The sequence below is a fragment of the Chironomus tepperi genome, unplaced genomic scaffold (assembly GCF_022539635.2).
Source record: "Chironomus tepperi strain 1889 unplaced genomic scaffold, CSIRO-AGI_Ctep_v1 contig_100, whole genome shotgun sequence".
Lineage (NCBI taxonomy): Eukaryota > Metazoa > Arthropoda > Insecta > Diptera > Chironomidae > Chironomus > Chironomus tepperi.
Genome location: NW_027226222.1, coordinates 490,475 through 514,333, shown reverse-complemented (window position 1 = coordinate 514,333; position 23,859 = coordinate 490,475). Strand labels below are relative to the sequence as shown.

The 23,859-nt window shown below is 31.1% G+C and overlaps 7 protein-coding genes across 9 annotated transcripts in view; 5 read left to right on the top strand and 2 right to left on the bottom strand.

Annotated features, from left to right (window-relative positions):
* The first annotated feature begins 101 nt into the window (after positions 1 to 101).
* Positions 102 to 2,155, top strand: CycK (cyclin K). Of its 3 annotated transcripts, none has more exons than XM_070636159.1 (6): positions 102 to 131; positions 238 to 336; positions 404 to 569; positions 639 to 1,085; positions 1,151 to 1,327; positions 1,389 to 2,155. In XM_070636159.1, coding segments are annotated over exons 1-6 (1,215 nt in total). In that variant the 5' UTR covers positions 102 to 129; the 3' UTR covers positions 1,713 to 2,155. The 3 variants fall into 3 exon arrangements, with proteins under 3 accessions (XP_070492260.1, XP_070492262.1, XP_070492261.1); XM_070636161.1 differs by having other exon boundaries at positions 107 to 135; XM_070636160.1 differs by having other exon boundaries at positions 115 to 131; positions 222 to 336.
* A 4-nt stretch (positions 2,156 to 2,159) lies between these two features.
* On the bottom strand, positions 2,160 to 7,933 carry Pez (protein tyrosine phosphatase non-receptor pez). The gene is made up of 8 exons (XM_070636156.1): positions 7,651 to 7,933; positions 6,914 to 7,074; positions 6,608 to 6,852; positions 6,168 to 6,550; positions 3,686 to 6,108; positions 3,453 to 3,612; positions 2,989 to 3,149; positions 2,160 to 2,927 (listed from the first exon to the last, which is right to left on the bottom strand). The coding sequence occupies exons 1-8, from the start codon at positions 7,730 to 7,732 to the stop codon at positions 2,799 to 2,801; spliced, it is 3,744 nt and encodes a 1,247-aa protein (XP_070492257.1). The 5' UTR covers positions 7,733 to 7,933; the 3' UTR covers positions 2,160 to 2,798.
* A 76-nt stretch (positions 7,934 to 8,009) lies between these two features.
* On the top strand, positions 8,010 to 8,720 carry ND-B22 (NADH dehydrogenase (ubiquinone) B22 subunit). The gene is made up of 2 exons (XM_070636158.1): positions 8,010 to 8,170; positions 8,257 to 8,720. The coding sequence occupies exons 1-2, from the start codon at positions 8,091 to 8,093 to the stop codon at positions 8,588 to 8,590; spliced, it is 414 nt and encodes a 137-aa protein (XP_070492259.1). The 5' UTR covers positions 8,010 to 8,090; the 3' UTR covers positions 8,591 to 8,720.
* Dpm1 (Dolichyl-phosphate mannosyltransferase subunit 1) lies at positions 8,675 to 9,618 on the bottom strand. The gene is made up of 3 exons (XM_070636157.1): positions 9,447 to 9,618; positions 9,175 to 9,385; positions 8,675 to 9,110 (listed from the first exon to the last, which is right to left on the bottom strand). The coding sequence occupies exons 1-3, from the start codon at positions 9,542 to 9,544 to the stop codon at positions 8,700 to 8,702; spliced, it is 720 nt and encodes a 239-aa protein (XP_070492258.1). The 5' UTR covers positions 9,545 to 9,618; the 3' UTR covers positions 8,675 to 8,699.
* A 74-nt stretch (positions 9,619 to 9,692) lies between these two features.
* On the top strand, positions 9,693 to 11,611 carry LOC139087224 (cytochrome b5 reductase 4). The gene is made up of 4 exons (XM_070635976.1): positions 9,693 to 9,998; positions 10,057 to 10,776; positions 10,838 to 11,126; positions 11,189 to 11,611. Exons 1-4 carry the CDS (start codon positions 9,782 to 9,784, stop codon positions 11,481 to 11,483), a joined length of 1,521 nt encoding a protein of 506 aa, XP_070492077.1. The 5' UTR covers positions 9,693 to 9,781; the 3' UTR covers positions 11,484 to 11,611.
* A 27-nt stretch (positions 11,612 to 11,638) lies between these two features.
* On the top strand, positions 11,639 to 13,872 carry AP-2mu (adaptor protein complex 2, mu subunit). Its single transcript, XM_070635977.1, has 5 exons — positions 11,639 to 11,735; positions 11,990 to 12,205; positions 12,285 to 12,447; positions 12,505 to 13,373; positions 13,435 to 13,872. The coding sequence occupies exons 2-5, from the start codon at positions 12,029 to 12,031 to the stop codon at positions 13,540 to 13,542; spliced, it is 1,317 nt and encodes a 438-aa protein (XP_070492078.1). The 5' UTR covers positions 11,639 to 11,735; positions 11,990 to 12,028; the 3' UTR covers positions 13,543 to 13,872.
* A 605-nt stretch (positions 13,873 to 14,477) lies between these two features.
* The window catches only part of LOC139087212 (uncharacterized), a 45,148-nt gene continuing 35,766 nt past the window's right edge, over positions 14,478 to 23,859 (top strand). The window contains exon 1 of the mRNA XM_070635962.1: positions 14,478 to 15,181. The gene's annotated coding sequence lies outside the window, so the exon portion shown is untranslated. The remainder of the gene's footprint in view (positions 15,182 to 23,859) is intronic.

Sequence of the window (23,859 nt, the reverse complement as noted above, 5' to 3'; positions counted from 1 at the left end):
TGTTTTCAGTCATGAAAGCTATTTAGTTAGTATAGTAAAATAGAAAGAAGTGTGGAAGTGTAATGTCATGTGCACCTGAATTAAGTTCGAAAATTCGAACATGATGGTTGGCTGATTTGTGCGTAATAAATGTAGGTACACAAAGTTTATTTTATTATTTCCTTAAAATATTAATTATTTTTTATAAAAATAGCTTATTTGTGGAATATAGTGCCGATTAGTTATATTTATTTATAGGAGCAGCATGCCTTGGTGGTATTTTGAAAAAGAAGAATTAAAGAATACTCCGTCAAGGAAGGACAATGTTGAATTTGATACTGAACGAAGATATCGTCGGTAAGTAAATAATATGTTTTAATCAATAAATAAAGAAATTACAAGTTTATTAACTTTTTACTTTCAGCGAGGCAACAAATTTTATTAAGGAATGTGGGAATTTGATGGGCTTAGGGTACTCTACCATTCATACGGCGATTGTTTATCTACATAGATTTTATATGTTTCATTCGTTTAAAACGTTTCCGAGATTTGTGACGGCTTGTAGCTGTTTATTCCTCGCTGGAAAAGTTGTAAGTATCATTAAAACAACCAAAATCCATCAAGTGAAAAAGTGATTAAAAGAATATAAAAATCAATAGGAAGAGACACCAAAAAAATGTAGGGACATAATTAAAAAGGCATCGACCATACTAACTAATCAGAAAATGATGTCATTTGGTGAAGATCCAAAAGAAGAAGTAATAACAATGGAGAGAATACTCTTAAAGACTATTAAATTTGATCTTCAGATTGATCATCCTTATCGATTTCTAATCGAATATGCAAAATGTCTCAAAAGTAATGGAAATACACCAAAAGAGCAAGTAGTCCAGAAAGCGTGGAATTTCATCAATGATTCTTTGGAAACGACTTTATGTCTACAGTGGGAACCAGAAATAATAGCTGTGTCAATGATGTATTTAGCATGTAAGATTTCAAAATATGATGTAGCAGATTGGAAAGGGCGGGTTCCCGATCATCAGAAATGGTGGGATATGTTTGTAAAAGACATGACGAAAAATATTCTTGAGGATATTTGCCATCAAGTAAGTCATTCTGTTTTTTTTTTTAGTATTTTGAGAACTTTTAACTCATAAAATTATGTCCTCAGGTACTTGATTTGTATCAAAATCCAAAAAGTAAATCAGAAGCACCGGACAGCCCTCCACAATTACCACCAAGTAAAGCCTCTTTAATTAAAGCGTCTCCTCCTCCACAAAAAAGGGCCAAACTACAACAATCACCAGTTATGAATCCAAAAGTAGCCGTTAATCACATACCCGTTAAGGTAAATAACTTAATTTCCAAGTATCAAGTCATAAATTAATTAATATTTGTAATCATTGCAGGTTTCAAGTAACGAATATGACATGGCAAAAGTTCCTCATCCGCCATACGGATATCCGTCAACAAGTTATCAGCAACCGCCGCCTCCTTTACCAGTTGAAATAAAAGATTTATCTCAAAGACAAGGAATTGATTCAAGAAATATTTATCATAAGCCGCCTTTACCGCCAGTTTCAAGTTATCCACCAAATATTCCACCACTTCCTCCATCGAGATATCCAGCAGCTAATATAGCACCAAATCAATTTTATCAACCGCCTCCGACAAATAACTACTCTCACAAGAACAACAGATCTAATCACTATCATCAGCAACCCTATCAATGAATTTTATTTTATCTGTAATAATGTTTTGACGATTTTGACGATGGAATATTAGAATTATAAAATAAATCCTAAAAAATGATTAGTAAAAAATTGTAAAGAAATCCATATTGGCTTTGATCAAGAGTCTATCATAAAATTGGTCTAGAGGAGATTGGGTTCAATATGCATGCGTGGAAAACTTCAGTACTCAAGGTGTAAACATTATTAAACATTCTGCGATCAAAGTTTGTTCTCACATCCAAATGAGAACGATCTTGATCTCAAATTGTTTATATCTCGTTTCTCCTTCAAAATCAATGAACTTCCACTGAACCTTTTCCTCCTCATAAAAGTTGCTTTTAGACTTCATTCAATCACATTCACTGGAATGTTAAAATTTAACAAAATGTAATTGTAAAGTATGTTAATGAATATAATTCATCTATTTTGATAAGCATGAAAAAGACATTCTTTTAATTTTGATTAATAATGTAATAATAAATGTATAAATTTATTATTTTCAGGCTTCTTATTTTTGGAGCACCGTTTAACAATTTTTCAATTTTTGATTCTCGTTAGTATAAAAGTTAATTTATTAAGGCACAATGCTTGAACATTACTTTTCATTCGTTATTTTGTTTTTTTTTGTAAGGCATAAAGTTTAATGAGAGTTTCCAACGTATTTCCGTATTGCTTTCCTTTGATTTAGGGTCGGTCACTTGATGAATAATCAAGTTACATTATTGCTTAATCTTAAAATCAAATTAATTGCCAAAAATACGCCATTCTACCCATAAAAGGATAAAAAGGAACCAAAAATTATTATAATCTAGATTTATCAAAGGTTTAGTCCTAAATAAATTAAAATTTTGTTCGGGCGGTATTCATTTCACATTTTTTTAAATAATTAAGTACAATCGTTATAAAATACATAAGGTAAAGTCTTGGATAAAGTAAATAAGTTGTAGATAAATTAAAGTAGGAAATAAAATGGTAATTATATTAGTAAAGTAAAAAAGAATGAGAAATCATTCCTAAAGGACGTCTATCATAAGTTAAGAACGATTCCTGGGATGGAATATCATCGATACATTTTGTTTTCGCCAATTAAATTAATCTTGTTTGATTCAAATAATGAATTAACATTTCATATATAAATTTATATTGAACCAGAGATGGAATAATTTTATCCCTCTGCTCCCTTAGTTGTCCAATTACTCGTGGTATATCAAGATCCTTAGTTCCGAAAAAATAATAGTTAGTTACACAATTATGCAAATAATCTTCAAATCCTTACCTGATTATGATCTAAAGTGTATAGGAGTAAATCAGCAACTAGTGTTAAACCCGTTCGTTCTCCATCCGTACAATGAAATAAAACTGGAGGATTGCTATTATGTCCAACAGGGACTTCAGAAATTGATGCCAATCGAACAGAATTTAATTCTTCAAGAAACTCTAAATAAATGAAACAAAATTTGAAATTATGGTCCTTTTGATTAGTATGTCATGAGGTCGTTCATCCATTATTGACGTACATAATATCCATATATTGTACGTCATATATGAACAACTCTAATAAATTAGAATTAATATATGATTTATAAATATTGGATTGAAAAGGATATGAAAACATAAAGATTAGACAAACAAGATGTTAGTTCCGTAAATCAAACACACACACAAAAAGAAACAGAAAAAACCAATTTTATACAGTAGAAGGAAGAAGAAGAAAACATCTAGTAGTTAATGACAACTCACTTAAAAATTGTGAAAGATCTTTTGGGTAGTTCTGTTCATTGAACTCGTAGAATGCAACGTGCCAAACCGAACGATATCGTCTGCTTTGTGTATGATATATTCTTAGCTTGCTTGTCGTAATTCCGTTCGTCTCTTGAGAAAATTCTCTCCAAACTTGATACTAAAAAATCACGCAATAGAAAACAATAAGTTAAGCCCAAAAAAAGAAAAAAATAAATGCTTTGTTCCCTTACCTGACCATATTCTGAACACCTATCACTATTTGACGGTACGTAGACAAATTCATCGGTTAATTGAATAAGTAAATAGACATCTGCTTCCCACACGCCTTGCCAAAAAATGTTTGCCGTGAATGTATTTGAGGCTGATTGAGCTGCAATATAGAATCGCTGTTTTTGTCCAACAGTACTCGAAATGTGTGAAGCATTAAAGTATCCCATTCGATTATCTCTCGTCGGCGTTAATCGCACTCTGTTTTCATCCATTGGTAGACATGTGTTGTCTGAATTTTTATTACGATTCTCTTCCATTAAGGCACACGAATATTGGGCATTTGTTTTTCGTTTTGGAATTCTTTCAAATTCTAAAAATAGCTGACTATCGTTGAGTTTTGCATCTAGTAATTGACATAATTTCTCTTTACTAATTGTGCTGATTGGAAGTGGATGTCGTCCTTGAAGACCCGTTGACCAACGATGATTAGTATTATCATGCATCTCTCTACTGTTCATCTCACGACCTTTATCCTTCTTATTTTTATCTTTTTCACGACCCAATGTTGCACTTTTCTGCTTACTCGATGAACTTTTATTCTTACCCAAAATTGCCCAAAACTTGTTTCTTTTCGATTCTTTCTTATTGCTCATTTCTGTGCTAATACCTGAATCCGTTGTATCGGCTGTTGTAGCCGTATTTATTGTATAATTTGATGAAGTTCCTGATGTATTCATTAATGGTAATGCATTTGAACTAATCACTTGTCGTTGTTTATTTATTTGCATGTTTTCTATATGAAATGGACTAGATGATGACGACGGTGTAAGCTGAATGGCAGATGTATGATCTCGTTCATTTAATGCAGATATGTTTGTTATTGATATCGCCGATCCCGAAATTTTATTTCCATTATTATCATTGTTAGATGTAAGAATAAAATGCTTCCTATTGTTATTATTATTTGATGCAATTTCATTACCATTTAACGGGTCATTGATGTTTTTAGTACTTCCATTGTTGTTATTACTGCTAAATGCATTTGCATTTACCATATTGATATTATTGCTCGTGTTAACGGACGATGAAACAACGACGTCGATTGATGGTTCAGTATGTACGAGTCGTGGTCTTGGTCTTACTGGCCGATTTTCGTTAGTTGAAATTTTTCGTTCCACATTAATCGGTGTTGTTGTACTGGCATTGTTCATTGGTAGGGGAACATTTTCATAGATTGGTTCACTTATATGCGAATTAGATAGGTTTAGTGCATTTAGACTATGATTACGCTGCTGTTTGTGCAAATAATATTCCATGTCAGCTAGCTGTTGCACAGATGATGCAGTGCGATAAATCATATTATTAGGTATATGTTTGGATGATGGGAAAAAACTTTTGGGATTATTATTAGTAGCTTCAATGAAATTCAAATTCTCATAGGTTGCATGCGGAAGAAAACTATGGGAATGTCTTAAGCGTTGTTTTATACCACCGCCAGAAGTTGCTACCGAATATGGATATACGATTGAGTGAGGATTTGACGGAATATAACCGTGCTGATGTAATAATGTTCTAGATAATAGATCTGGGCTGGATCCCGTATGTCGATAGCCAAACACACCACGATGTGAGGCTAATGCTAAATCAGGCGTAGACGTTGAGCTAAGACGATTTGCGGGATACTGAGTTGGCGGATTAAATGATAACAAATTTAAGCGTTGCGATAAGTAATCAGAAGCATCTACATAACTAGGATTAATCATATTATTGCTTGCATGATGAGTTATATGTGTTACGTCAGGATAATGCAAATTTTTGGCAGGCTGTTGATTTTGCTGATGATGGTGATGGAAATTTTCATACATTAAATGAGGTTTCGGAATACTCACATCTTGCTGCTCTTGCTGTCCTTTATATTTTTGTTGTATGGCAATTTCGTATGCAGGAGCTGGTCGATATTTTGGGAGAAAACGTTCTTTGCTTGCACTCAACACATTATTATTATTGTTATTATTATTATTAGTTAAATCAATACAAGAACTGCTTTGAGCTCGATTTACAAGCGATGTATTTGAACCTGCGTGATTCCACTGACTACTTCCCATGATAGCACTGTTCATTGGATGATTGATATCCAAAATAGATGAAGTCTGAAGTGAAGTACGCGATTCCATAATTGGATTTGGATTATGCAGCGATTCACTCGAGGGAACATACATGTTATTTGTAGAAATAGTCAGATTCGTATTGCTATTATGCGGAAATGCCAAGTGCGTATTTGAGTAATACATCTTTTCGTCTGTTGAAAGCAAATCTTCTCGACTCTCGTTATAATGTTCCGGTATGTTTTGAAACAGACTCAAATTCACTTGACTTGCATGATTTTGTTCAAAATTCATGAAAAACGTATGCTGATTTACGCACAATTTCCATATGTAACGACCTGAATAAATAATTTGTTAAGTTCAAATATTCTTATGTCACTCAAAGTAATTGGCTTACCACTTTCGGCGTCAGGTAGAGTGAAGCTTACATTTTGATTTGAATCAGTGCACTCAATCGAAAATGTTCGCTTATGATTAACAACATTGACAATCTCTCGCCACGGATAAAATTTATGGCTTCCTGCGTTAGATACAATGACACCGGATACTGAAATTCCGAGCAAAACTTCTTTTCCATCATCATTTCGAGCCATAAATGTTTCTTGTCCGTAGCCATCAAGTTGCTGGCATAAAGAAATGTAAAGTTCTTCTGCTGCTCTTTGGGTTACATCGTGTACTTCATTTTCATGTAATATGACCTCTTCAGTCAGTACTTCTAACATACCAGCTTCAATCAGGTGTTTGGGGAATGACAGTAACGACTTTAAGTAATCGACTGACCTGAAATTAAAATTTTATTACTTTTTTAAAGTTAAAAATAAATTTTTATTGTCGTACTTGTGGCGATCTTGATAATTTCCATATTCTGCCTGTCGACTGTAATTTGCTAATATGATTGCTTGTTTAGCATCGCAGCTAATTCTGCCTTCAATAATATCCTGTTTTAATTGAAGAAAGTAGTAATTTCTCGTTTGTTCATCTGCTATCAATGAAACTCCCGAAATCACATAGTACATAATGCGAAGATGTAAAACTTTTGTGTTTGCAGCATACTTTTCGAGTTGTCTGTTTAAGGGTCGATCCTATTAAATACAAACATGTTACATCTTGCGCAATTTTTAAAAGCAATGTTGTTAATATTACCAAGTCGACCCATCGCATGTCAGACTCGTCATGGGTACCTTTCGGAGAATATTTTAATCCAAAAAATTCACTCTGATTGAGTCCGGCACGCTGACAAACATTCTCTAAACACTCAGAACCTTTACTTTCCGAGCTCAATGTGCAATCGATATTATTACCATCTGTAATTAAGCATTAATAGTGATGTAACTAATTAGTATGTTTAATAGGCCAATAATTAAAAAAATAGAAATGATTCATCACAAAAGACTTTAAAGTCATAAAACAAAGATATGTGTGTGTTCTGTGTATCAACGACGACTTTTTTTTGTTGAAATCTTATCTAATCACACATTCTTTTACTTCATTCACCTTCATGATGTTTCACAGTAAACTTTAAAGACTTCTTAGAACATTTTCTTTCCTCTTTTTTTGTGTGTTTTGTTCTTTTCTTTCCGTCTTTATTAATTGCATGATACAGTGAAATAATAATGAAGAGATAAATGTAATTTGATATAGAAAAGAATTCAGCGTTCACACCAAATATAAATAAATAAATTCAAATGAATGCGTATAGTACGAATGCTATGCATAGAAAATGTTTATGTATGTACATTTTTTAGAGATCATTTCAAACGAAATCAGGTTTTTGTCACAGAACTTTTTAGCAGTGTTTTTCTCATGACAGGTGATCAACATACATACAGTGCCTATAAACTGATGGAATTTCAAGAATTTTAGTAATCTTATCAACTTACCTAGGCACAACACAGATATTACGTACAAATCTTTACTCATTACATTATACTGCCGTGACTTCTTTAGAATCTTAAATGGCATTTTAGGACGTTTGATTGAATTATTAAAAACAAATTTTTAAGCTTTTTAAATTTTTATCATTTTCTTCAATTTTCTCCACTTTTAATATCCTAACACTATTTTATTATAATTCACTGTTAATTACAGTACTAATACGATAATAAAAATACTTTTAAGGCTTAAAATTCACCACTAAATAATTAAAAATAATAAATTTATGTGTTTTCGAAAAAACATTAAAATGAAAAATTCGAATTTTCGAATTTCGAAATCAAGATTTGGACACTCTGACAAAATCCAAGTACAAATTAAAGTGTCCGATCCTTGGATAGTTTTTCCTTAAATTTTTGTCGGGAAAAAAGCAGTTTTCTTGCTTAAAATGGCAACGGCACATGTTAGAAATGTGAAAAGTCTCTACAAAAGATCTCTTCGCATGCTTGAGAGCTGGTATGATCACAGGTAAGTCGAAATAACTTGAAAAATAAGTCAAAAAATTGATTTGTTTATGGAAATTATATAAGTTTGTTAATATGTCCATAATTTAGATTTCAGTACCGCTATCAAGCTGTTCTGATGAGAGATCGTTTTGACCAAAATAGAAATATCAAGGATCCACGAGAAATTGATGCTATTTTGAAGGAAGGCGAGCAAGAATTATTCAATAAACAACATCCACAACCCCGTAGATTCGCAAATTCACCAGGAGGAGTTGCATTTGAGCGAGAAGTTGTTCCACCAGATTGGGTTGTTGATTTTTGGCATCCTTTAGAAAAGGCTCAATATCCAGAATATTTTGCACGTAGAGAACAACGCAAAGCAGAATATTTGGCTATGTGGGATAAGAAATACGGAAAGGGAACAGATGATCATCACCATTAAACTGAAAAACAATTATTTGATGGGATATAAAATAAATCGAGTGTAGTGCTGTATAAAAAAAAGAAAACAAAAAATAAATTACAATTAAATTTAAAATACAGTCACTTTATTAAATTGTGGCAAAAAAGTATAGCAAGTTTTTAGCAAATTGAATGATTTCAGTTGCTCCCATTTTACTCTGTCCATAAAGTCGATCAACGAAGGTGATTGGAACTTCTCCGATTGTAAAATTCATAGCTCTGGCACGAACAATCATTTCCATTTGAAAAACGTATCCCTTTGATTCGCATGCTGCAATTAATTGTGAAAGAACATCCTTTTTATATAGTCTGAAGGAGCCAGTTAAATCACTTGCTCTTGGACGAAGAAGAAATTGTGATAAGAAATTTGCACCTCTGGATATCAGCTTTCTTTTAAAATCCCAACCATATACTCCTCCATCACCCTTATATCTTGTTCCTGATACTATGTCATAATCATGCTTCTTCTGTAGTTCTATGAATTGAGGAATAAATTTTGGCTGGAATTGAATGAGATTGAATGTAAATTAGTTTGATTAATTGAGTTTTTTATTTGTAACTTACATGATGACTTAAATCTGCGTCCATAATAATAATAAAATCGCCTGTTGCATGCGACATTCCATGAACATAAGCAGTTCCTAAACCTAGCTTTGAAGCTCTTGGTCTTAAGAGAATTCTATCTCCTCCATAAATTTTAATCAATTCTTTAGCAACTTCTTGTGTATTATCAGGACTTCCATCATCAATTATGATTATTTCAAAGTTTATTTTGCTATAAATTAATTAAATTTTTGTTTTATTACGTGGCGATTGTCGCATAAATTTATGTTTACCTTTCTTCTAAATATTTAACAATAAGCCAGACGATTATTGGAAGGTTTTCTCGTTCATTGTATGTCGGTAACAATATTGAATACTTTTCACTTCCCATATTTTTTTAAAAATTCCTTAATTTTAGTAGAAAAATTCAATCAACAAAACCAAAACAAACTCTTGAAAAAATTCGATACAGAACATCCATCAATTTCCGCGGAAGTATTTTATTCGAAAAGCAAATGTTTCAAACCCCTGATTTTTGTGTTTATTATTATTATTATTTCTTATAGAACAAAATTGCAAAAAAATTATTAATTATGCTATTTGAAGTAGTTGTTTAGAATACTTATAAATGGCAACAGGAAATCCAAGAAATAAAGTTGCTCTTAAGCCTGGATTCTCACTAGTTGGATGGATAAGATTGACAAATTCCGGAGAAGATTTAACTGGTGGACGAAAAGGTTCGGTTTCACTTGAGGAACTAAAAAGACATGATCAAGTGGACGATTGTTGGATGGCAATTCGTGGAAAGGTCTACAATGTGACAAGATATATGGAATATCATCCAGGTAAAAAATTTTCTTTAATCATAAAACGTACTGGATGTTAATTCCTTAATTCCAAAAGGTGGAAGTGAACAACTTATCAGAGGAGCAGGAAAAGATGCGACAAATTTGTTTGACGAATATCATGCATGGGTTAATATTGAACAGTTGCTTGCGAAATGCTATATTGGACCATTAAAGCATGCTATTACGCTCAATCTAAGTGATCTAGATGAAAAACCGAAAAATTCCAGAAAGTCGTCTTTAACTTTGTCGCCTCCAACGACAATGATTGGGAGTTTATCGCCTATTAATGAAACAGAAAAATCTGATACATCAGCAATACAAGTTCCGCTTGCTCAAACGTATCCTCGCTTTGATTGGATACAAAGAAAAAATGATTTAACTGTATATTTTTATTGTAAGAGCTTCAGCAATCCAGGAATTATTATTGAACAAATATGTGATAAAGAATTCAAAGTTACCATTTTTATTGGAAATGATGTATACATCTTTCAGTTTTCGTTTTTTAAAAACCTTAAATGGCCGGCTTCTATTAAAGTTAATCAGGAAACAGGAAAAGTTGAAATATCATTCGAAAAAGAAGAAGCTGATTTATGGCCAAGTTATGGGATGCATGAGAAAATAACAGGAGGTGGATATTCATATTGCGAATTCATTATTATTGAAAAGGAACCAATCAATCATGATTCATTTGAACTTATTTTACGGCCTAAAAGTGACAAGATAATTTATTTTATTTCTCTTGGACATCATGTGGATTTGAAGTTAAGCGTTGAAGGTGTGTGCTTGTTTTTCTAAATTACTGAATATTTTTTAATAAATTATGCTTTATTTTTTAGGTCAAAATGTAATGAGGAGTTACACACCAATTCCAGCAAGATATGTGTCTCTTAGGAACAGTTTGCCGCAGTTGAATTTTTTAATTAAGAAGTACTATAAAAGGAAAATGTCGAACCTTCTTTATGAAAGAAGTTCTAATGAAAGTATTCTAGTATCTAGTCAATGCGGTTACTTTCAACTGAACAGCTTGAAATCTCATGTTAATATCGCCTTTATATCTGCCGGCTCTGGAATTACACCTTTTTGTGGCTTGATTGATCATTTATTGGAAAGATTTGCTAACAAAGTGTAAGATTAATTTAAATAATATTAATTAAATTTGTGATTTAATATCTATAATTCCTTTCCAGTGAAAATGTCGTCCTGTACGATTACAATAAAACGAAAGAAGACATTTGGTTCTATGATTTATTCAATGAAATGACTGAAAAGGATAAAAGATTCAAAGTTAACTATGTTCTTTCCGAGCCAAACGAATCTTGGACAGGCGAAACTGGCAAAATTTCTGAAAAAATATTGGATGAATTGCAGAAATTGGATGTAACAGTAGCAATGATTTGCGGACCTCTCCCATTTACTGCTGAAGCACTCAAAATTTTGAGTGCATCATCTAAAAAAATAGAAGCAATAAGCTTCCAAGGATAAATATTTATTTATTCATGTTGTAAATGTTAAGCAGAACGTAATAATATTATATTGAATAATCGTACCTGTGTAACTGCTTCTGTTGTGTGTAGTAATAAAGTAAACAAATGCGTAACTGACAAAACTTATTTGAATATTTCGAATTTGTTCGAAATCAATTTTCATTTCGAAAGTGATTCAATTTTTTTCATTCATAAAGTATTGCTAAATTTCCATGTAAATTAACTTGATAGAATTGATTAAAAGACACAAGTAGGTTCCTAACTATTAAGATTACACTTTTTAAATGATCATGTTGTGGAATTGCAAGTTTTTTGCTGCCAAATTCGCGATTTAAGTTTCTTATCAATTTTTAGCCATTGTTCATGCAAAAAAATATTTTCATCTCATTTAATTGGGGTGTAAATCTTCAGTTCTCTATAAAATGTTCTGATTATAATGAAATGAATCATTTAAAAAGTTGTGATAAGAGTTTGTTGTAATACTAATGTTCTTTAAAATTGCAGGAATTTCTTTCCGGATCTGCAATTCGGAAGAATTTAAAGATGATTGGAGGATTATTTGTGTACAATCATAAAGGGGAAGTGCTGATATCTCGTGTTTATCGCGACGATATCGGAAGAAATGCTGTTGATGCCTTCCGAGTCAACGTTATTCATGCAAGACAACAAGTTAGATCTCCTGTCACTAATATTGCTCGTACGAGTTTCTTTCATATTAAGGTAAGCTTTCTATTGTGAATCACTAAAAGATGTATTTGAATTAGGTATGGTCTCTACATTTTTTTTTTTGGTTTTTTAGAGAGCAAATATTTGGTTGGCAGCTGTAACTAAGCAAAATGTCAATGCTGCTATGGTTTTTGAATTCTTATTAAAAATCATCGATGTCATGCAATCATATTTTGGAAAGATTTCCGAAGAGAATATTAAGAATAACTTTGTTCTCATCTATGAACTTTTAGATGGTGAGTAAATATATAAATTACTGACAATATCAATACTAACTAATGAATTTATTACAGAAATCTTGGATTTCGGCTATCCACAAAACTCGGATACTGGAGTTTTGAAGACATTTATTACACAACAAGGAATAAAGTCAGCAACTAAAGAGGAACAAGCCCAAATAACTTCTCAAGTCACCGGACAAATCGGATGGAGACGAGAAGGAATCAAGTATCGCCGCAATGAATTATTCCTAGATGTTTTGGAATATGTTAATTTGCTCATGTCGCCGCAAGGTCAAGTATTATCTGCTCATGTTGCCGGAAAAGTTGTCATGAAGTCATTCTTATCTGGAATGCCTGAATGTAAATTCGGCATTAATGATAAAATTGTTATGGAAGCAAAAGGACGTGGTGGAATTTCTGGAAATACCGAAGCTGAAACCTCACGTTCTGGCAAGCCAGTTGTTGTTATTGACGATTGCCAATTTCATCAGTGTGTTAAATTGAGCAAATTTGAAACTGAACATTCTATTAGCTTCATTCCTCCCGACGGCGAATTTGAACTGATGCGTTATCGTACTACTAAAGATATTTCATTGCCATTCCGTGTTATTCCATTAGTGCGTGAAGTTGGTCGTACAAAAATGGAAGTTAAGGTTGTTCTCAAATCAAATTTCAAGCCTTCACTCTTAGGACAAAAGATTGAAGTAAAAATTCCAACTCCACTCAATACATCCGGAGTCCAATTGATTTGTCTTAAAGGAAAGGCAAAATATAAGGCATCTGAAAATGCAATTGTCTGGAAGATTAAGCGAATGGCTGGTATGAAAGAAACTCAGCTCTCGGCCGAAATTGAATTGCTCGAAACTGATACCAAGAAGAAGTGGACACGTCCACCAATCTCAATGAACTTTGAAGTTCCCTTCGCACCGTCTGGATTTAAGGTAATGCTTTTAAAATTTATTCTACTGTTTTGAGATTAATCTAACTTATTTTTATACGCAGGTTCGCTATTTGAAAGTCTTTGAACCTAAACTCAATTACTCTGACCATGATGTTATTAAATGGGTGCGCTACATTGGAAGAAGTGGACTTTATGAAACAAGATGCTAAACTAATTGATATTAATCTCTAAATTGATAATGTTTGAATGTTAGATCACCACGTTATAACGAAATGACATTAATATTACACTACATAGAGCATAAAGTCCCTCTAACTAATGAGAAGCAAACGTTGCAAGAAAAATTTCATTTATTACGTCTATATAATTATATATATTATTCTATCTACTTTAAATCAATAAATAAATATCAGTTATGGTATCTATGTTATGAATAAATCGAGAAAAATCTCCTATCTAGTTTTAAGAAAGCTATTATATCGAGACAGATTTATGCTTCAGTAATCAAATAAAGAACATTAAACTTTAGAAAAATTCAATTCTTATTCCCCTTCATTCTTATCACTAGCATTGTCAAAATAAGTTATCTATTATTACTCAACGGAAGTGAATTTAGCTGTCAAGAATTATGACTACAATCATAATATTACAGTTAGAATTCATTATACATTTGTGCTGCACCTTAAAAATTAAAGTTAGCTTTAACGGATATAGAGCACTTTAATACCTTTAATACAAAATTAGATACAGCTAATATTTACATGTATCATCAGTTCTATGTCACACAAAACAGCATAATAAGAATACATCAATTTCACATTAAGATATTGTCTGTCATGCAAGACACTTGATAATAATAAAAATACAATAGCTGAATAGTAAGCATGAATATCAACATCAAGTAAATTGAGAAAGAGAGAAGAAAAAAAATGAGAACTTCCACTTTAGTATTTCCTTTTTTATTGTTATTGAAATCGAAAATAGCTTTTGAATAAGAATTTTCTTTACGATACATATCAAAAGCTTACTATAACTAAGCTACCAGCTGTGTGAGTATCGATGAGAGCGTTGCTCAAAACATTTTTTCTATCTTCATTCATTTCTTTTTTTTTGTTCCTATACACTTTCAGTTGAATGTGAAAAATCAGCGTGTAAACGTGAAATGAACAGTGCTTATCAAGTTCCTTTAGAACGTAAAGTAGCGCGAAAAAGTTTCAATATTTTATGGCTTTGAATATGCAATATTTTTAGCCGCATGTATCATGTGCTCTTTTAAATTATAAAGAAGAACTTTGTTGACATCAAATTCAACTGGTGAAAATTTAATGAATGCAACATTTTTGGAATTACGTACACAAATGTGTGACAGTGACATTTAAACAGCATCTGAGTGACGACGATGATGATATTTTGTTGTGAATATAAATATTGAAGGTCTAGAGCCAACCAAGTGCATTAATGTGAAATCAAATAAATAATTCAATGTTATGATCATTGGAATCATTTAGGAAAGTGACTGTTGTGTAATTAATGATGTGCTGACTGAGAAAATTCTTCACCTTCTTAATTTTCAAGTAAACAGTGATTTCCTCCATAAAGTTTGTTTACTCTCAAATTTATTTGATATTGGATAGAAAGTCCATAAAATCCCACACAAAGGAATATAGTGAATTAGTGGATTCATCGCGGATTTTTTTTTGTGTCTCATAAATTTTTCACATTTTTTATTTAAAAATGAAAAGAAGAAGATGAGTGAAGAAATATGGAACTGCGTCAATCGATACTAATCGATGTGTAATAAAAGATATGTGTCTAAAAATAAGAAACATCATCTTCTGGACATAAAATGTATGTATATGATGCACACGTGCATCCTCCTTATTTATTTTTGTCCTTTTCGGCACCAATCAGAGATCTTAAATCAATGAAGACTACGATAAATTAGAGACCAAAATCTCAAGAGTGTTCAATTAAACATAGAAATTTGTGGAACATCTGAATCTGATTTTCAAGTGATCGATAAATCAATTTAAATATTTGTGGAATGGCGCGGAATCAATTTACAAATTTGTTTGAATACAATATACTTCAAGATGATTACTTCTGGATTCTTTCGGCCATGCCTAGTATGATTTTTTATTGATTTGTAAAACTACGATGAGAAGCTTGATTACTAATTTGCGTTGATATCAATTTTCAAGTATTTCTATTAAATGATGTCTTCAAAATATTCATTGAATTATCGTTAAGCATAATAGCTTGAAATATGATGTAATCAATGTATTATCACAAAGTAATGCTGTCATTTAAATTTTAAATTGTAACGGTTTATTTTCATTTGAATTGCTGTTGAACAATTTCTCTCCCTTTGGCTTTTACATTTTAAGCGGCATATTTGGACGATATTTAGTAAATTTGTTTTAATACTTATTTACTAATTAAGCCTTTAATTAATGAATAAATTCTATTAGAGAATTCGTTGCATTATAGTCTTTAAAGAGAAAACTCGTTTTCAAGTAACTTTAAGTGAGCTTTAAGCAACTTTTTTAAAAAGGATTTTTGTATACTGACAAACAATGAAATTTGACGGTTAAAAATTGTAACATTTATGGACGAGAACATCTTAGTAATCTTTGTACATGATGATCCTAATCATCATGTTCAATTGTAAACCTCAATATTTTTAGCATAATCATGTTTAGGATTGGAAAAGTCTAGACAGTCTATATGTCATTTGATCACATCATTTTAAGTTATACAGTCATCATAAAAGTGATCTTCATTCTCGCCTCTTTTAGAGCTAGACAAAAGAAAAAGTCAAGGCTTTGAAGTGGTCAAAATTTTAATCTTTGTTGAAAAGTCATTGGTCAGCCTACTCATTCATAAAGCAAGTGTGATAAACACCACATGTTTATCTTTGATACTCATAAATCAATTAGTCAAATTAATCTTTACATTATTCACATGGAAATAAAATAAATCAACAAATTATTTAATTGCATGAGATAGCACCACATCCGTCAAATGACTGAATTGCACATACACTTTAATTTACGTATTTTAAATAATTTTCTCTCCTTAATTCAAGATGAATCGAAACATCTGTGTGCGTCTGTACAAACATAGTAATGAGGCGAATGAAACTATTCATGTCCAAGACCATGACAGTCAAAAATTTGCAAAGGGAAAATTATGAAAAGAGAGAAGAAAAATTTTCTTTGATTTATTTTTAATCTTAAGTCGTGTTTTGTTTTACAATCTTCATTAACAAAAGAAAAAAAAAACCTAAAGATAAATAAACAAATTATTTTAAAATCTAAGTTTTTTAAACAAATTTTTATATCCACATAAAACGTTTACGAGGTGAAATGGTCAAGGGATGATAATATTGAGAAGATAATTATTTTTGGCATAAATCAAACTTGTTCTTAGCATTTGAGGAAGTGATTGATAATCAGTTGATCAATTATGAAGCTATTAAAAGGTTAATAGAATCATTAATTCATTCGGGTCCGTGTGCCTTACGAAATTAAAAATAGAATGTTTTCCAAGTGATTTTTTTTAAAAGACTTGATTGTGCCTTAGAGCACTATTAATGTTTATTTTTGGGGTTTTTAGGGATAAAAATCCCACTTTTTTGAAAAAACTCGATTCTTTACTTCCGTAATTTTTTGCAATCCATACAAAAAGATTTGAAACCTAACCATCTCTTCTCCTTTCTCAAAAAGAAAAAAATTATCCCAACTACTCCTCTGTCACACTCATAAATGAAAAATGTCATGTTTGGTCTAAAATTGATTTGCTCCAAATGATTGATCCCGAGCGTCTTCTTTTCTTCCTTCCCGAACGACAAAAATGAGAAAAGTTTCGTAGATCTCGATCGTAGAAGATGCCTTCGTAAAAATACATTGTTCCAATAAATGTATTGATCAGGGACAGATATTTTTTTGTGTGGCAGGGAGTTTCAAAACTGATTTTATGGATCGCAAAAAATTTAGAGGGGCTTGTTTTTCGCATAAACTCTGTCCCCTCCTAAATTTACTCCAGGTATTTATTATGGAATCGAGACGAATCTATTCTCATTTGAATCGTTCGAGAATGCAGTATTTTGCTTCTCTTATCTTATGGCCCACTAGATTGTCATTCGATCGGCAACCATTTGAAACTTGCCACTTTAACGTCACAAGGTAGCCACATGACTGACTAGTGCACTATATATACCACTGAATATAGTTTGAAATTGCTTGGGTTATAAATGTTAAGCTACAATTTTGTCAAGATTTTTATTACATTTTCTAAATTTCGGATGTTCCTTGAGACTGACTAATGGCTTCGATGAAAATGTTATGATGTGAAAAAATACAAAAGTATACCTGAGGAAGATATTAAATTTACGGCAAGAAGAAAGCTAAGAAAATTAAAATTAAATTAGATTTCGTTTTGTTCTTGAACTTCAAGGAAAGCTATGAAGTAGGAAAAAATCTGAAAAACTATTTTTACTAATTTCTTTTTAATTTACTTTTCTTAGGGGCGAAAATGTGACGTCAAGAAATTGTGCATACTTAAGAAAATATTTTGTTTTCGTATTCTTTAATTTCCGTAAGCCAAAAAGTTCTACTTGAAATATTTAATTTCCATACACTTTAAATATGAAGATTGGAACGTGTCTGTGGGCTGAAATTATTTTTATGATACTAAAATTAAATTTTGTTTGGCCTATTTTTGGATTATTAAGTTTAAGAATTTTTATCGGCTATTATTTTTATAAAAAATTATATTTATAGCTTTGCAAAAACAAAGTTGGATGCACAGTGACGCCAGATTGGAAAAGTGGAATTTATTTCTACACGATTTTAGTTAAGCATTCTTTCTTATTAAAATGAAATTGATTTTTAAGATCAATGACCTGATATTATATTGCAGAATGTTTACCTGTCTGTCAAATATTAGTTTGGAAGTTTAAAATTACTGGGTAGGAAATATGTAGTGCTGAAAGGCACATTTTTATACATTACCAATTTATTGTTTTTAAAGTCAACGTATAGAAGACGACAGGATTGAAGCAGTGGCACAGCTTGCAATTTATTTCTCGAATGAGGAGGTTTTGCTTTGAAGCATTGACTTAGTTGTCTTTAAAATAAAATTTCAAAAAAATTGGCAATTTTGGAATAAAATTCCAACTTTATGGCTAAAATTGGCGTCGTGACAAAGTAAATTGTCAAATTTCGAGTCACATATTTGTATAATTGTTGTTTAATTAAATTTCGTTCAAATTGATCTTATTTATTCACAATGATGTTTATTCTTTGAAGTTTAACAGCACACTGAATTTTTGTAAGAAAAAGGGTTTTTAACTATGCATAATAAATATTATTCAAATCTTAAATGAACGTTAAAACACCTCTTGTGATCTAGTAATCAGTAAACAGGCTGAAAATTCACATTCCTTTCTTTCTTTTTGAGAACATGTGTTGGATTTCCAACACTAGACCATCTCGCAATCGATACATATAGTGTCAATGATATGTCGATGATTTGAATAGTTCTCATGACATCACACCAACTTATTTCAAGTGTTAACCAAATGAAAATGACAAGTTTCGTAGAGTAAATGAACTTCCAGAAGTTCAATGTTCTATCCTTGAGAAGTGATTGAACTCAAATGTTTTAACACTATCGGTGTAGTGCATAAAATTCTATTTTTCTCTATGAAAACGAAATTATGTTCTTTTATGCTGCGCAAAAATCAGTTCAAGGCAGATGGTTGAAGTTTTATTTTTGTACAACTTGGAGTCAAAATGCCAATATTATTTAACATTAGGAAATATTTATAATATGAACAGCATAATCATTTCAGCTTGCAAAACATTATAGCAATCTATTGCTATTTATTTTGATGACGCGACAAACAAAACTGAAAGAGGAAATTTCGCAACATTAATTCTAAAAAAAAAAACGAAAGAAAAATCAAAGTGAAAATTCTGTATAGGCATAACTTAAGTGAGTGTAAACATTCTCAATAATTGTCTAACAGCTAGAAAAATAGCAAAAGCTTATTTGAGGGTGTTTATGAATAACAATTTTTCGCTCTCTTTTTCGTGCCATTTTGTACCACCTGCCATATTGCATAGCTTCACTATGTGAAGGTATGTGGCATAAATACAACAACAGGCACTATTAAGCCATATCAATATAAAAAAATAATAATAGAAATATTATAGATTTTCAGTACACAGTTGAGTTTATGAGGCGCATTTTATTTTAAATAAGGGTTATGAACCTTTAATGCTCAATATTGAAGCGTCTGGATCATTAACAATCATCCATTTTCTATACAAGCAACAATTTGAAATTAGCATTGGGCAAAATCTTCAATTATACAGGAAATATGCATTTTAAATGACTTTCATGACATCCTTAATGACAAACTAAAAATCATGTTACCCAAAATTCATGCTAAAAAATAGAAAGGAAGTCTGAATTGGGTGAGAAAATTATGATTATGCAGGGCACTTTTCCAAAATATTCATGCTTGCACATACAATAAATAAAACTTGCTTTGCCATTTGATTTGTTTTATTAGTCGATTATAGTCAATTTCTCGTTATCGACGACTGTTTATATCACCGCTTCTTATTTTTTCTGTATAGTTTACTGCTGAACCGACAGTTCATAAATACAAAAGGAAACAACAAATTTGATATAGCTTTCGACTGTTGTCGAACTTATTTTGTGAGTTTTATTATTGATAGTGCTTTCGTAATTTTTGATCATTTTTATATTCCATATGAATTCATGAATCATGCTTAATACTTCACGACAAGTGTAATAAGGACATGCATGTGTTACCAAGAAGAAAATTACTATTTTATGAAAGAATGTCTGAAGTGCATTATGGATTTAGTAAAAGATGTAAGCAGAGATGTTTATGACAGAATCTGCTTTGTTTTTAAAATATTTGCGGATACGAATATGTGTGAAATTATGTGGATTTATCTCGAACAACACAATGGAGAAGCTTCACCATGAAGCTTTAGTGAGAATTTTGTGTTAATGAAAGAGCTTTAGCGAAGCCAAGAAAGTTCCGTGTTCTTCTTCGTTTGCTTCCTTATTTGTGTCGCTCCTTATGACACATTTGCGTACATTTTCCGGCAAAGGATTCTCTTTACCAATACTGGGAAATCTAGGGATTTGTCAAGATTTTCAAGAATCCCCTTGAAGTCTCGGTCTTAAAAATTTCGGGTGATAAACTTTTTTTTGAATCTCTCATTAGTCGACAGGTATTTGACTAGTTATATTTCTAGTTGTGATTCGATTATTCGTCCTTAGATGTAAACATTCATCCACATAAATATAATTAGTCAAAAAAATCATGTCGATAAGGAATTGATTTTAATTTTTGTAGCATAGAGGAAATTGAGTCAAAACTTTTCATTTGAGAAATTATCCAATAATTTATGGATTCTTTTTAGCTTCCTTGATTGCTTTTTCCTCATTTGTAAATTTGAATTGACACATTATGTCATAAAATGTAAAATTTATAAAATATCAATCAACATTGTTGAAATTAATTTTTTTAGACCTATCAAAGTGAAAATAAGAAGTAAAAAATGATAATGGAACTGAAAAAAAATTTCCTATTTCAATGGATTGAAGTGAAAAACTCATGAAAATATTTCAGAGCAGTAATGTAAATATTATTTCTTATAATTACACTAATTGACAAGCTAATCGTCTTATAAATATTTCATTAGAAGTAATAACATTGTCTAGCAAGTATCATCAGTGAATAACTTGTGAATATTTTACATGAGTGTTATGACCTGTCATGTGAGTTTACAAAATTCCTGTCGCGTTCTAGAAAATAGATAAGTAGAAAATCACATGAATTTTCATCTCTTTTATGGTGTGAGAAAAAAAAATCCGAACACGCCAAAATCATATTGCAAATAAATATTGAGTGATAGCAAGCGACAAGACATAACGAACGAACTACTCACGGTCATAAAAAGTGAAAAGAAAGAGGAAAAATTTTCTTTTAGATCAGAAATAAAAAATGAAAAGACATTAAAATGATGATTCTCTAAAGGCGATTATCATGTCACAAATATACATACGTACTCATAGCAAAAGATTTTGTATTTTTTGAGGCCACATCGCGATGAATAATGAAAAAGAGAAATCTTACAAAAGGAAAAGAAGAATTAAGACACTCGTCGGAAAATCTTTTGCAACTTTTTGATATGAAAAATTGGTTAAAAATTTTGTTTCATTATTAATTTGTATGTATTAATTGGATGTTCAAAAGGTGGCAATTTTGTGATTTCAATTTTTAAATAAAAGTAGTAGTTCAGAACTGGATCGTTTAAAAAATAATAAGTTCTTGACTTTGACTGGACAATGGGTTTATACGAAAATTAATCGTTAAATGGTTTACAATTTTGTACTTCAGTCGAAGAAGTTTCAGTTTAGCGCGATATTTAGTAGTAGAGAAATAAATTCAGATATACATTTATTTGATGGATCGTTGAAAATTCATTTGGCTTAAAGCAGTGCTTGGCCAACTTGGCTTCAAAAAGCCAAGCAAATTGAAGAATTTTGTCCAAATAGGCGGAAGCTTTGAACCCCTCTATACGTCCCTGGTCATTGTATTTTAAACTGTGTTTCACGATATTTAGTAGTAGAGAAATAAATTCAGATATACATTTATTTGATGGATCGTTGCCACCACGGCGACGACTCGGTCGTATGGCTTAAAGCCAAGTGGCTGCCACTTGGCAAATTCAATTCCAAACTTGCAATGAAATATTACTGCATATTCCCTACCAAAAGGCTAGCACCCAATTCCTTTCAAGAACAATAATCTATTCAATAAACTCCAAAACAAGAGAACTAAAAACTCATCGCTGCATCCGATCCTTTAATTCAATTTATAAAGTTTTCTAAAGCAACGTGAAAGCAAAAGGATAAGTTCGTTTATCTTTCATAAACATTTGCATTTATCTGACATTTGTTTATCAATTCATTTTCTTTTCTGAACGTGTTCAAAATAAATTTGCTAGCTTATGTATACATTTTCAATTTTGCGTCTCTATTTTTAATTCTACAACTGACAAGTTGGCTTCTAAAAATAATTGTAAAAGAAATGATTATCTTTCATAGAAATTAAGTTATTATTGTCTATCAATAGAAATGCTTTGGTAGGAAATGATAAATGTGAAAAAATGTTCCTATAAATATCTATTTTGTACAACATCAGGAGATAAATGGCATTTTTATCGTGTATGCCAAGAAAAGTAAAATTTGATGACCTTCATTAGCACTCATCAGCTATAATTAAGTGATGATTGAAGCTTAAAGAGAGATAACGAAAAACTTCTATTGAGTCACTAATCGTGTCGTTTGCTGTTTGCATGTCTAACATCTCGCATATCCTTCCTTCCTGTTTCCTTCACCCATATTTTCAATTCTATTTCTCACTTTCAATATTCTCTTCTGTAAATATTTAAAATCAATAGAATTGGAACTAACTAGTTATTGACATATAAAGCACGTTTCTTCATGTCCTAATTCTATTTCAAATTGTTATAAGGTGAATTTTCCATTGTTAACCTACTTTTGTTTTAATTTTCATCACAAGCATAAATGTATTTTCTCTATTGAGGTAGAAACTCGGCCAACAGCGAGCATTTATGATGCAATAAAAGTCGGAAGTACAAAAAAATAACGAGTTTTAAAGGGCAATGAAATTAATTTGAAGACGTGATGTTTACATGAAACTTAATCTACTGACAATAATAAAGGAGCTTTCCTTGAAAATCATGTTAGAACAGAATCAAGATGCTGTTAGAGAAAAATATTGCAGCTTTTAACGTTCCAAAATTTGAATTTTTGGTAAACAATAACACTGTGAAAAAAAAAATTGTTAAAATTTGATTTACAAAATATTCAAGTTTTAATTGAAATATTTCGGTACAGAAAATTCCCAATTTTTTTTACAGTTCCGACTTTGTTAAAATCAACAAAAATTAAAAAAAAAACTCGTAGGGTAAAAAATATAATTTCTCGTAACTGAAAAAAAATGCAGAATTGAAAAAAAAAATCTGAATATAAATTCGAGTTCCAATTAAATATTTGATCCATAGAAGAATCTCCTCTGATTGCATGATGATGAGCCTCTATGATGTGATGACTAACTATTAACTCCTCCAAAATATTCGAGGATGTTCCTCCTCCTCTGTTTAAAATGATACTGAAGAAAAATTGAAATTTTGATTTTTTCAATGGTTGCTTTGATTAAAATTTTTTAAATTTTTAAAATTTAATGAAATTTAGTGAAAATACTTTTGATTCTCAATTGTGATAGCATACCATGATTTTACATGATATTTTAGCTGTCTGCAGCCTAATAATTTTACTAAAACATGATTATCGTTGACAATTTTTACTCTTCTGTACAGTTTTCTGATCTAAATATGGTGTGAATATTTTCATGAAGCGTGATCCACTAAAAATATTATTGCTTT

Coding starts and splice junctions, on each gene's coding strand:
- CycK (XM_070636159.1), top strand. Junction 337..403: donor ACTGAACGAAGATATCGTCG/GTAAGTAAATAA, acceptor TTTTACTTTCAG/CGAGGCAACAAATTTTATTA. Junction 1,328..1,388: donor TTAATCACATACCCGTTAAG/GTAAATAACTTA, acceptor TAATCATTGCAG/GTTTCAAGTAACGAATATGA.
- Dpm1 (XM_070636157.1), bottom strand. CDS start 9,544: ATGGGAAGTGAAAAGTATTCAATATTGTTACCGACATACAATGAACGA. Junction 9,386..9,446: donor GTTAAATATTTAGAAGAAAG/GTAAACATAAAT, acceptor ATTAATTTATAG/CAAAATAAACTTTGAAATAA. Junction 9,111..9,174: donor ACGCAGATTTAAGTCATCAT/GTAAGTTACAAA, acceptor ATTCAATTCCAG/CCAAAATTTATTCCTCAATT.
- Pez (XM_070636156.1), bottom strand. CDS start 7,732: ATGCCATTTAAGATTCTAAAGAAGTCACGGCAGTATAATGTAATGAGT. Junction 6,853..6,913: donor ACATGCGATGGGTCGACTTG/GTAATATTAACA, acceptor TGTATTTAATAG/GATCGACCCTTAAACAGACA. Junction 6,551..6,607: donor AATTATCAAGATCGCCACAA/GTACGACAATAA, acceptor TTTTAATTTCAG/GTCAGTCGATTACTTAAAGT.
- ND-B22 (XM_070636158.1), top strand. CDS start 8,091: ATGGCAACGGCACATGTTAGAAATGTGAAAAGTCTCTACAAAAGATCT. Junction 8,171..8,256: donor GAGAGCTGGTATGATCACAG/GTAAGTCGAAAT, acceptor TCCATAATTTAG/ATTTCAGTACCGCTATCAAG.
- AP-2mu (XM_070635977.1), top strand. CDS start 12,029: ATGATTGGAGGATTATTTGTGTACAATCATAAAGGGGAAGTGCTGATA. Junction 12,206..12,284: donor CGAGTTTCTTTCATATTAAG/GTAAGCTTTCTA, acceptor TTGGTTTTTTAG/AGAGCAAATATTTGGTTGGC. Junction 12,448..12,504: donor CATCTATGAACTTTTAGATG/GTGAGTAAATAT, acceptor AATTTATTACAG/AAATCTTGGATTTCGGCTAT.
- LOC139087224 (XM_070635976.1), top strand. CDS start 9,782: ATGGCAACAGGAAATCCAAGAAATAAAGTTGCTCTTAAGCCTGGATTC. Junction 9,999..10,056: donor ATATATGGAATATCATCCAG/GTAAAAAATTTT, acceptor TAATTCCAAAAG/GTGGAAGTGAACAACTTATC. Junction 11,127..11,188: donor GAAAGATTTGCTAACAAAGT/GTAAGATTAATT, acceptor ATTCCTTTCCAG/TGAAAATGTCGTCCTGTACG.